The 12791-nt window shown below is 46.8% G+C and overlaps 1 protein-coding gene across 7 annotated transcripts in view; it reads left to right on the top strand.

Annotated features, from left to right (window-relative positions):
• Positions 1–12791, top strand: part of RPS6KA1 (ribosomal protein S6 kinase A1) — a 98056-nt gene that overhangs the window by 80060 nt on the left and 5205 nt on the right. For all 7 annotated transcript variants that reach the window (XM_053398678.1, XM_053398679.1, XM_053398680.1 and 4 more), the window contains 10 exons: positions 1722–1792; positions 2645–2733; positions 3707–3771; positions 4611–4713; positions 5557–5684; positions 6276–6401; positions 6897–6986; positions 7644–7802; positions 8090–8251; positions 9528–9604. In XM_053398678.1, the coding sequence (XP_053254653.1) occupies positions 1722–1792; positions 2645–2733; positions 3707–3771; positions 4611–4713; positions 5557–5684; positions 6276–6401; positions 6897–6986; positions 7644–7802; positions 8090–8251; positions 9528–9604 (1070 nt within the window). The remainder of the gene's footprint in view (positions 1–1721; positions 1793–2644; positions 2734–3706; positions 3772–4610; positions 4714–5556; positions 5685–6275; positions 6402–6896; positions 6987–7643; positions 7803–8089; positions 8252–9527; positions 9605–12791) is intronic.

Here is a 12791-nt window from a genome sequence, read left to right as displayed (position 1 = left end):
CTTCCCCAACCTGATGTATTGGACTGCAACTCCCATTGAGACCCAGCCAGTACGGCCAATGGCCAAGAATGATGGGAGTTGTAGTCCCAACAACATTGGAAGGGACGCAAGCTAGGAAAGACGGCTCTTAAGTGCTTAGTGAACAAGGCATAGCGGGCCTCTGAAGGTTCTTTTGACATCTGCTTGCTTCCTAAGTTGAAGAAGGCCACATACCACTTGGAAAGAGTTCTCATGACAGGCATTGCAAGGATGCAGTTGTGACAGGAAAGTGTTGCTGATTTACTGCTATCGCAGTAAATGCCCATTGGGACTGGTACAGCAGGAATGTTACAGGCATGTGAAGTTAAATAGACGAGTCCCTCCCTAGTCTTTATTGAAACCTTCAGCAACCTACAGATGTTTAGGACTATGACCCCTATCGGTCTCAGCCAGCACATAGCTTTGGTCTGAAACATCTGGAGGGCCCCCACTTGAGGAAGGTTGCTGTATAGAATGACCCTGGCCTGTGTATTAATTTTATGCTGCAGTTTTGCCACTGTTCGGGGGTTGTTTTTTGATAATATTATTTTATATTTTATATTAGCTACCTTGAAAGAGCTTTGCTCTTTAAAGCAGCCTTATAAACACATATATAAATAAATAGTCGGGAGAGGAATGTTCCACATCCAGATTGCCAGCCTTCTTGATGAGAACCTCAGATCCACTAGCCAGATGTATTGGGCCCTTGAAAAGGCGTTGTGGATGCCCCCAAGAAGATAGCCGTAGCATCGACCTTGTTGTCCAGTAGGACAATCGCCCTAAGGACCCTCAATACCACACCCAAGACCTCTTCCATCAGCTCAGGAATGGAGGGTGTAGGGAAGCATTTTGAAAATCACTGTTTGGCTGTGTGGAAGCTGCTAGTGAGGGTGGGAGTTAGCTGAAGAAGTGCTGCCATCTTGTGGCAATTAAATGTAAAAACTGGCCTTGCTAAGGTTTTTGTTTGTTTTTTTAAAAAGGGGTGAAAACAGCACAGGGGGCCTTGTGGAACAGGTTTCTTTGGTCTAAGCCAGCGGTTCTCAACCTGTGGGTCCCCAGATGTTGTTGGACTACAACTCCCATCATCCCTGAGCTCTGGCCTTGCTAGCTAGGGGTGATGGGAGTTGCAGTTCAACAACATCTGGGGACCCACAGGTTGAGAAAGGCTGGTCTAAGCTGTCATGGAGGTCACTTTATCAAATGCATCCTTTGTTCATCTTCAGTTGGCAGAGTAAAGAGCAGCCGTGGGTGGTGCTGCTGCCATTGTCCAGGAAGGTGAGAGGTGGCTGCCACCATTTACCCCTCTTTCTGGCCAGCCAGCACCAACAGAATCAGCCTCTTTATTGAACACTGAATCCCTCTCCTCAAGGAGGAATTATTTTTGGAACTGAGCATACTGCTTGCAACAACACTGTGAGGTTGGTTGTGCTGAGAGATGGCAACACGCCCAAGGTTACCCAGGGAGGCCCATGACTGAGCAAAGATTTAAACCTACCCCAACACTTTTCCTACTCGGTCTCTCCAGTCCAGGGGTAGCCAACATAGGACCTTTCAGCTGCTGCTGGGCTACAACTTCCACCAGCTCCAGCCAGCATGGCCCATGAAAAAGGATGATGGGATATGTAACATTAAGCACCACTGAAGGTTGTCTCCAGGGCCCCCTGGTTCATGAGTGTGATACTTTTGCTTGCTCTCCTTTGCAGTTTGAGATGCTGACGGGGGCCCTGCCGTTCCAGGGGAAGGACCGGAAGGAGACAATGACTCTCATTCTCAAGTAAGACCACACAGCTGCGGAGGGTTTGCTTTGCGCTAAAAGACTCAGCCAGCAACTCGTTTACAAGGAAGGCCTTCCTTTGCCCAGTACAACCAAATGATTTACTGCATAGTGTCACAGAGGCTGTTCCTTGGTCTTCCCTGGAGTGGATCCTGGGGTGGGCCAAAGGGAGTGCAGGGGGTGGTTTGGACCCAGGGTCTGCCGGTTGCCGATCTCTGCTGCATGCGCTTGGAAGCCATGCCATTGGAACAAGGATGGAGAACCTTTCTGTAGCCTGAGGGCTGCATTCCTTCATGGCCAACCTTTCAGGGTCTGCATGCCAGTGATAGACAGGGTCAGAGGCATAAGCAGGCAGAATCTCAGGTATGGCTTTTAGCTTTCGTACAACAGGCTAAATTCCAGCCATGAAAAGTCTGCAGTTTCTACAGCTCTTTATAGACCTCTCTCCATTCAGGCAAGGAAGAGGTGATGTCACAGTTGAAGGGCACATTCCAGGCAAGGGGAAAACACTGGAGGAGGATTTGGGGCAGGGCCATAATGGGGTGTGTGGCTTCTGAAGAGACTTGAGAGCCAAATATAGAGATTTGGGGGGCCGCATTTAGTCCATGGACTGGAGGCTCCCCACCCTGGCATTGGAAGCATAGTTCTGTGTCCCCTCTGCCATTTCAAGAGCCCAGGTTTGTGATGTGGAAATGACAGAGCACACTGTATCCTTTGGCTCTGTGCTGTGAGAGGAAAGACAGCAGAGGGCAGTGGTGTGTTGGGGAGATGGAGATGCTACAGTCTGTTTGCTGCCTTCTCTTTCTCTCTGTGACTCATGGTTGGTTGCACAATTCTTTGCCTTTTGTTTAGAGCAAAGCTGGGCATGCCCCAGTTTCTGAGCTCTGAAGCGCAGAGTCTCCTGCGAGCCCTTTTCAAGAGGAACCCAGCCAATAGGTTAGGTAAGATGTCCCGACTTGCTTTATATCCAACCACATCCCTGACACAAAAAAGTCTGCCACAGATCGGTAGTCAGATGCACATTGAGTTTTTTCAGCGACATGGCACAATGCTGCTAGAACTCACTGGCACAAAAAGTTTAAATCCTCCTGTGAAATTAAAACTTTATTAGGGTTCAGAGGGGTTTGTTTGTTTGTTTTGCAGATTTATAAGCTGCTTGGCAGCAAGAAGCTATAGAAGCAGTGTACAATAATGAAATGAAACACAAATGATACAGACTCTAAAAACAATGAAACCGTTTCTTCAGTCGTACAGTTAAAGTTCCATAAAATGAGTGGGTCACACACCAGGGAATGCCTTCTTAAACAAAAATGTATTCAGTATCTACCTAAACAGCAAGACGCTAGGCCAATTCCACAGGGCTGGAACCACAACACTAAAAGCCTGGTTTCTAGTACAAAGTGCATCTCTGGGGCATGCAGCACTCCCAGCAGTGCTCCATCTGTGGAGCACAGTTGCCAGGCAGGGATATACGGGGGGAAATAGCACCTTAGCTATCCTAGCATCAGCAGTATGATGCAAATCAATGGGGGGGGTGTGAAATCCTCAAAGGATGCTTCCCCCATTCCTATTTCATGCTTTAGCTCAAAACTGAGAGCTACAGTGCAGGGGTGGCTCACCTGTGACCCTCCAGATAGATAGTGCTGGACTACCAACTCCATTGTCATTGACTATTCTGGCAGGAGCTGGGCTTCAACAACATCTGGACAGCCACAGATTATCCCTTCCTGCTGTGATAATGTTAGCAATACAGTCAGGAGACCCCTATTGAATCAGATCAAATGCCCATGTAGTCAAGCCACCAAGATACTCTGTTTACTTTTTTTTTATTTAGAAATTTATAGACGACCCTTTGCCAGAAAGTCACAGGACAGTTTGCAGCATAATAAACAAAATAGTGTCTTTCTGTTTCAGGTTCTGGCTCAGATGGTGTTGAGGAAATAAAGCGCCACCCTTTCTATTCCACTATTGACTGGAATGTGAGTACCACTCTTTTCCTCTCAGTTTTTCTCTTCAGTCTTGCAAGTTCTTTAAAATTCACATCTGTAACTGGTAAACAGTACAGCTATGGCTTTTGATTTGCTGTGATAGGTGCTAGTTTGGACATGTTGGCTGTTCCGGAGAAGGGAACCAGAATTCTGGATCCTGAAAGCAACTTCTGTGGCTCCCCAAAATTATGCAGATAGCTGGAGAGCAGCTGCGGGTGGTGGTCTCCTTTCAGTTTAAAAAGCCAACCAATTGCTATCCTAACTCTGGTCTATGCAGTTCTCTGTATACAAAATGGCAGCCAACTTCAGTCCATGTTGTCCCGTGATGCCATTTCCCCCAAACCATGCCCATGTGACATCAGCTGATGGGCAGGGTTCAATCCTGCTGGGTGCTGCTTTGCCAGCACATACCCTGCAGGGAACACACTGGCAAAGACCCATCCCCACAGGTTAACTTCGACAGATGATTTGCTATCATCATGATGTCAGGTAATTGACAAATGGGCAGGATGACCTGCCTGTCACAGTTGACCCGGCAGTGGGGTGGGATAAAGATTAGGCCCACAAAGCCAAAAAGGTTCCCCACCCCTGCTTCACATAAAGATTATGTTTTTGCACGAAGGAGCATTTCATCATGTGATCCCACCTTTCCAAACTGATGTGCTCCAGATTCAGGTTAGCACCTGGGGGAGAACAAGGCCTCTAATCCGAATTTTGCTTTGCTCCTCCTCCTTTTGGCTTTCTTGGTGCATCTGTGTCTCAGTTTTTGGAATGACTTATTTGGTGAAATGGATTCAGCTGCCCCTTGTGTATACCTTTTCACTCTGCAGAAACTCTTTCGCCGAGAAATCAAGCCACCTTTCAAACCTGCCGTTGGCCAACCAGATGATACCTTTTATTTTGACAAAGAGTTTACCTCACGAACGCCAAAAGGTTCGTATTTTGGACTTTGGCACAGTAAGAGAGGTGTCTCATGATGCTGCATTAAGCCTAAACTGGGAATGGGAAATACAGTGCCCTCCAAATGTTGCTGAACTACAACTCCCATCTTCTCTGTGCACTGGCCATGCTGGCTGGGGCTGTTGGGAGTTGTAGTCCAGCAACATCTGGAGGGCCACACATTTCCCATCCCTGGCCTTTTAAACCCTGATGTCTGGACATGTTGGGTTATACCCAACTAAATTCTACTCAGTGTAGACCCATCAAAATTACCATTTGATACAACTGCTTGTTAATAGGACACAAAAGAAGCACTGAATTTGATTTTAAGATAATGCTTAATGCCCAAGTTCAGTTTGGGATGTTGTTTGCAGTGAACTTTGCATATTTTCTCCCTTGGGAGCTTGGTGGATGGGTTTTGCTTGATGTTTCATGCCCATCTGCAGGATCAGAAGTTTCCCATTTGCTTTTCCAGTATGAAAATCTTCCTTGTGTGCTAATGAAAGTCTAATAAAATTAGCATCCTGGGATGTACAGAGAGACCTTATCTAAAAGGGAGTATTCTGTCATCTAGCTCTCTCCTCTGCCTCTCCCCAAATGCTACAGCCTAGCAAAAGTGGAACCATGTGAAATGCCCTTCTCATTTGTTTCTGTTCCAACATGGCGGGTGGAATCAAGGAAAACTTTATTGTCCCTGGATTGCTCTCGCTTGATGGTCCTTACCTTGGGGCCGCCTTGATTGTTCGGAGGGGGCATAAAACAGCCGCCTGCCAACAAGCTGCTGTTTCAATACAGTTAGTTTTCTTCTTTCCTCCCTCCCTCCCTCCCCTTTTGCAGACTCCCCTGGGATTCCGCCTAGTGCAGGGGCCCATCAGCTCTTCCGAGGGTTCAGCTTTGTGGCCACGGGGTTGAATGAGGATGAGAAGGCCAAATCCCCACCAGTGCCTTTGCATTCTATGGTACAGGTAAGGGGGGGGTCGCAGACAAGCATCGTGAGAGCTGGTGGGGTGGGCCTGCAGTGTGTTGAAGTAGAGCTGGACTTAATTGAAGCTGCCTTCCCAAAATTATAGCCTTGGGTCTCTCCCACCCCCCATTTCCAAAGCAAATAACATTACAAAATGGCATGCATTTCAAAAGATAAGCTAGACATTACACAGCCTAGAGGCAGTTTTCGTCAGACGCAAATGGTCTCTTCAGAACTGCCTTACACAGAGTCACCATCCATCTAGCTTAGGGGCTCTCCAGGAATTCAGGCGGGCTCTTTTCCCAGCCCTATTGAACCAGGGACTTTCAGAGGAAAGTAGCAGTTTTGGGGAAGGATGTTCATGGGGGAAATCATTCTGGAGAGCAAAGGTTAAACCTCCCCCCCAAAAAACCTCACCTGGAGTCCCGGTCTGGGTCTTCCACACACCCACAGCCTACAGCCTCTTTTTGAAGTAAAAAAATTAAAGAGACCGAAGCCCTTTGTGTGCCTCAGTCAGCATAGGAAGCTTGGCCCACTGAAGCAGCCTAAATTCTCCCCCTCCTCTTCTCTTTGTACTCAATCTGACTTCCAGCAACTGCATGGTAAGAACCACCAGTTTAGTGACGGCTACGTGGTGAAGGAGGCCATTGGCGTAGGTTCCTACTCGGTGTGCAAGCGCTGCATTCACAAGGCAACGGGAACAGAGTATGCTGTCAAGGTCAGACAACCTCTCTCGTCAACCTGCTCATGAATAGCTGTACCTTTTTTAAAAAAATAAATCTCGTGACATCGTTGAAGGGGATTTTTATTTGCAGGTGCTTTTTTTTAGCGGAGAGGAGGAGCCAAGGCTGGCAACCAGCTCTTAAATCCTAAGCCTTGTGGCATCAGACTCCAGAGTCCCAACCTTCTCTTTGCACAGCAAGACCTTGGACCTGAGTTGGTGCAGCCTAGTAGTTAAGGGAACTCAGATTTCAAATCTCAGTACCACCATGGATTTGCCAGGTGGCTTCGGGCATTTGTGCTGCTGCTGCTGCTGCTGCTGCCCTCTCTGTCTCTGTCTTATGTCTTCAGCCTCAGTCTGCAGTATGGGAAGAATGCTAGAGGACTGTTGGAACAATTACTGAGCCAATGTGTGCGAAGTGTTTTTGAACACTCATGTGATATAAATGCTAAATTGATGTGGCTTTGCAATAAGTGAGGTACCTTCTTGCAGGTGATTGACAAGAGTAAGCAGGATCCCTCAGAGGAGATTGAGATACTCCTACGGTATGGACAGCACCCAAATATCATCACCCTGAAGGATGTGAGTGTAATAACAGAATAGGGTTGATTGGAAACTCAGGGCCTTGCTTGCTGGTGGGTTGCATGTGTCTCAGGAACTAAAATTGTAGTTCTTCCATTAAAAACATGTAAATTTGTGTCCCTTCTCTCCCTCTGTGCTATCCAGTTTGGATACGCAGCCAACCTTTTGCAAAGTAATGGCCTTGCAAGTTTCATAGTGTCTACATAGCCGTGTGCAAGTGAATTCTGATGTTTCACTCCAATATAGCTTTGAATATCCTTTGTTGCAGCCCTTGCAATGGCAATGTTTCTGGATGCCTGGGAACAAGTATGAAACGGACACTTTCTCTGAGAGACTAGTCACTGTGCCCTCATGCAGGTTGTATTTTTTCCAGCTGTGCTTTGCTGGATCAGATGCAGCAGTTTCTCTAGTTTCATGGACTGGGCATCACAACGCCAAAGCCCATCACAAAGCCAAATTTTGTCCCCGTTACCAAATTTTGTGTGCATCGTGGAGCAAATGTGTGCAGGACACACTTTGCCCTGTGCAGTTTCCTACCCTTTAATGGACTCTATGCGAAGCTGGATAACTTGGTCGTAAATTCCACTCTGTATGCTTATAAAAGGATTCAGGAGTGTAGTTAAATAGTAACTTCTTTAAAACATGTCCATCTGATAGGTGTATGACGATGGCAAGCATGTTTACCTGGTGACGGACTTAATGAGAGGAGGGGAGCTGCTGGATCGGATCCTCAAGCAGAAGTGCTTCTCTGAAAGGGAGGCCAGCTCTGTCCTGCACACGATCTGCAAGACTGTGGAATATCTTCACTCGCAAGGCGTAAGTTGGAGATATGGAGAAGCCTGCCAATGCTGCAGAGATCTCTCCTTCTCTCATCCAGTTGCAAAGAAGCAAGTGTGTCAACAGGGGAGAAGCAACATAACCAATTAGGGCCTTAAATCGCCTGGTAGATATTAAGGTATTTGTCTGGTGTCAGAAGGATGAAACTTAGAGTGTGTTTGAACAGAAAAACCAAGGTATAAGCGAATACATAGCTATTGTTTGTAAATTGGAAGGCAGCCATGACCGGAGGGAATAACCTGTGGTTTCCACTGTTGCCTTCACAGGTGGTCCACAGAGACTTGAAACCTAGCAACATCCTCTATGTAGATGAATCTGGCAACCCAGAGTCTATTCGCATTTGTGACTTCGGCTTCGCCAAGCAGCTGAGGGCAGACAATGGGCTCCTCATGACCCCTTGCTATACTGCCAATTTTGTGGCTCCAGAGGTGAGTAGCTCATGAGCCTCACTGCATCTATTGCTGCCATAGTCTGCAAAATACACTCATTCTACTGTTCTCAAGCATTTCAGCATATAGGTGCAAACAAGCAGATTTCCACTGTGTCTAGCAGGAATGTGTCCTTGTACTGATGGTGCCTCTTGCTAGCTATTGTACAAATATGACATTTACATTGATTGACGTGGACACTTCCATTTTGACCTGCTAGCTGTCCCTTCCCCGCTTGGCCTAACTGTTGCTAAACAGGTTCACACACAGTTTGATTGCTCAACACAGACCAGAATTGCCTTTCCAATAAACAGCCAGTTTCACCAAATCATCTTAGGCCTAGAACAAACTAGATGATATCAAGATGTCTGCGCTGCAGATTATAATATGACAGAATTATATTCTGTAGATTAATAGACCCCTGGTGGTTGTATGCTCTGCTTGGCAGATGCATCAGGCAGGCAGTCAAATTTATCTGCTAAAAAACATTGGCCATCACAAAAAATGCAAACAGTACTGAGGTACAATTTAGCATCAGTCGTCTCCAGCACACTGGACCCCATGTTGTTCAGTGAAATTTTGTCTAATCCATTGGGCTGCTAAAGCAAACACAGAAAGCTAATATGCAGAGTATTAATCTCCACCCATCAGCAAATAATCGATTATCTCTCTACTATTCCAGAAAAAAAATCTTCTTGTTCTTTATACAGTAGTTATGGTGGCCAATTGTTGGCTTTGCCATAGCTTCTTTTAAACTTTTGGCAGGCAAAATTGGGTTTCTTAGATCCACCTATGCTGTATGGCAAAAATGTGTTCCGAGACTCAGCTGTGAGACACCATACACACATGTCCCTAAACATCTGAGTTTTGGCTTTTGTGTGTTTGACGCAATGTCTTTTTAGTTCATTATGCTACAGGCCTAAAAACAGATAAAATCCACTCGTGTTCTTCTCTTCACTACTTTCTTTTTAGAGCCAAAGGAACAGGGAAGAGGCTACCAGCTCAAGTTGTCCCCACTTCTTATTGCATTCATTCTCATTCTTATTGGGGAGATAAAGCACTCCTGTGCCACTTGGCTTTCTCCCAAGAATCCTGGGAACTGTAGCTTGTTAATGACGCTGGAAATGTGGCTTTGTAAGGGGTCTCCTACGAACTCTCAGCATCCTTAACAAGCAACAGCTACCAGCATTCTAAGTAATATAATAGTGCTTTAAATGTGTGGTATGGATGTGACCTGATGTTCTCTCTCATTTTTCTTGGTCCTTATCTCATTTAGGTATTGAAGCGACAAGGTTATGATGAAGCCTGTGATATCTGGAGCTTAGGGATCCTCCTCTACACAATGTTGGCAGGGTAGGTGCCAGCATCCATTGTGTTTGGTTAACAGTAGGTTTTCAGCCCTATTTATTTATTACAGTTTTATCCCACCCTTCCACCAAGGAGCTGAAGAGGGTGGGGACATACATGGTTGTCCTCTCTCTGCCTTTTACCTTCACAACACCCCTGTGAGGTAGGTTGAGCTAGAAGCGAATGAGTGGACCATGATCACCCAGTGTACCTAATGGCTGAGCAAGAGATTTGAGTCCTTCCTATTTCTAATCCATCACTCTTAAGCATTACACCATGCTAGCTCCCTGCAAAAATTTAATTGCTTAATTGTATGATTATTATTTTTTACACCACACACGTGCACATGTGCGCACATGCACACATATTTCTATATAATATTTGCACTAGTCCATCATCACAATGTTTTCATTGGCTGTTTACCAAGGTTCTAGGGGCAGGGCAGGGTGAGGTTGCCCTGCGAAAACAGCATGTTGACAGGGGAAGAGAAGCAAGAAGCAAGTGGGGGCAGGTTAATATCAGGGCAGGGAGAAGCAGACGGGAGACAGCCAGGCACCACGACAGAAGGTGGAGGACTGAGAAGAGTAGGCAGCCTGAGTAAGCAGCCATGCTGGGATCCCATCTGTTTAGAGAAGCTCCCTGGCAGAGCAAGGACAGCATCACCCATGGTGGTGGAGGTCAGGAAGGAGGAGAAGAGGAGGCACAGGAAGGAGAAGGAAAAAGGAGGGAGCCATGTCTGTGGTGGTGAATGACTGTGGGGGGTGGCAAAATAAGGCCTGGGCAGAGGCTGAGACAGGTGGAACTGGCATGGGGCTCAATGTGGTATTTGGAGGACTGAGGGGGAATATGGGGGGAGGAGTGAAGGTGTATGTGAGAGAGAATTGTAGGGCTCTAATGATGGGGGGAAGAAAGCTGAGGAGGAGGAGGAGGAATTGGGGAGAGGGCAGGTGGCAGTGCCTGGGGTTGAAGGGGGCGTTTCAAGCTATGGGAGCATTTGGGGGAATATGGCAAGGAGGGAAGAAGGTAGGTCCAGGAGGAGGGTTGATAGCCGATATAGGGCTGCTGGAAGAGGGCAGGGGGGGGTTAAAGGGGGGGTTCTTGAAGGAGACTGGGGGAGGCAAATATTAGTCTGTGTTTGCATGTGAGGGAAAGTGGGGAGAGAGATCAATGTGATAACAGAGATGGCTGGTGAAAGTGGTGGTGGGGAGCAAGGATCACACCGGGTTCCTTGGAAGGGCTGGGGGAAACAAGAGGAGGAGGCATGGGAATGGAGCTGAAGGTGAAAAATGGAGGTAAAATAAGAGAGAGGAACACCTTCATAATAGTGCTGGGTAAGTGAAAAGGGGGGTTTGCAGTTGCATTGGGTGGAAGGAGGAAGGTTGAAAGGGTTACCCTGGGGAAAGTGGCAGGGGAGTCAGAGGCTAAGCATTAAAGATTTAGGTAAAAACAGTATTTCCAAAGCAAGAAGCATATACTCATCATTTTTACATGAATACACACGTGTGTAGCTGACATCATCTTAATAAGAGTTGTTCTGTCCTCTATAAGAAGATAAAATGCCTATTTTAGGGTGCTGCTTGCCATCTGCAGTTTTTATGAGCATTTGTATGAATGATTTTTTAAAAAGATGCTACTTAGTTTTACTCAGATGCACATTTTCAGATGATTAAAGAGTTTCTAATCAAATCGATCCATTAAACATTGCAGCCCCAAGTTTCTTATTGGTTCTAGATGGATGCCTATTAACTGTCCTGGATCTCCAGCAAATAGCAGGACAGAGTAGGACCAGCCTACAGAGTAAGACATTAGGTGAAGAGAGGCAGCTGCCTTGTGGAACAGAGGCTGGGTATGGGGTGTGGAGGGCGGACGGTAGTGGCACACACCAACCATTCAGCCTGGTCCACCTGGCAGCCTGCTGCTTTCAAATGTGGGTATTTGGATTGCTATCTTTGTCACCTGTGCTGCAGTTAGAATCAGTTACCAGTCTGGTCAGCTTTTGGGATTGGAATTGGGGTGTGGGGACTCCATCTTTTTTCCACTTCCAGCAACAAACTGCCTTTTTGCAGAGTGAGGTGTTCCCTCCCCCCATCAGGTGTCATGAAATGGCAGCAAACTGTTTAGTTATTTAATTTATTGTTGCAGTTTTACCACCTAGGAGGGAAAGGAGCATGTGAGATTTTCTGCTTCAGGTGCCAAACAACTTGATCAGTGTTGGGTGTGACTACCTTGACTGGGGTGGGGGAAGAGAATGTCATTTGCTGCTCCACCTGAGGCAGTGAAATGTCATTGGCTGGCCCTAACCTTACAACTAGATGCATGTCAACGACTGTATCCTGCCTCCCTTCAGAGGGACTTGGTGACGTAGATAGGGCTCAAGGCACTTACCACTCTGATCTGTTTAGCCCTAGTGAGGCTGCTTCATCAGGTGCCTTCTGATGATAGCCAAGCGGTCCCCAAGATTTCTGTGGAATAATATTCTCTTCTGTCTGTAAAAATAATGGAAGGTGCGCCACACCCTTAGCTTGGGTGTCCCAGAACTGGTCTTAACCACTAGGTGTCAGCGTTTTCCTTGAATGCACAAAGTGTCCTTCTCTTCTGGTGTTTCTCAGGAGTCCCAGTGGTTGAAGGAAGAATGTAGGGCCTGATGGGAATCCCAATGATTTTGGGAAGAGGCAAAGAGCATGGGGCTGGGGGGAGCAATACACTAAATGGGGTGAGGGTGAGGAATCCCAAATCGTGAAGACCCTTTTACCCAGGGTTCACTGGAGGAATGAGATAATGGCTCAGTGGCTGCAATTGGATGCAGCTATGGAGATTGGGCAGTGCTCAGTGGAGATCCCCAGTGTGCCATCCTTTTAATGAGGCAATATGAAGCAATCTGTTTCTATAGCAAGGTGCATGGGGGTGGCAGATCTGACCCCCACCCCACAACAGATCACCTGCCTCCAGCAGCAGAGAAACACCATCAGCAGCAGCTTCTGGGTTCCAGTGAGATCTCATGAGCTTCCATGAGTGCCCCACCACCACTCCCAGTGCAGGAAGGGGTTGCTTAGTAACATAATAAATAGGTTGAACTGCATAGGATCATAGGAAAGTGCCTTATACCAGGTGGGAGTATTGGCCAAACTAGCTCAGTATTGACTGGCCGTGTAGGTCTTCAGGGTTTCTGGCAAAGAGTCAGGAACTGAACTGG

The sequence above is a fragment of the Podarcis raffonei genome, chromosome 8 (genome assembly GCF_027172205.1).
Source record: "Podarcis raffonei isolate rPodRaf1 chromosome 8, rPodRaf1.pri, whole genome shotgun sequence".
In the NCBI taxonomy this organism is placed as follows: Eukaryota; Metazoa; Chordata; class Lepidosauria; order Squamata; family Lacertidae; genus Podarcis; species Podarcis raffonei.
The sequence above is the reverse complement of the archived record's forward strand: the minus strand, read 5'-3'. Positions and strand labels throughout refer to the sequence as shown.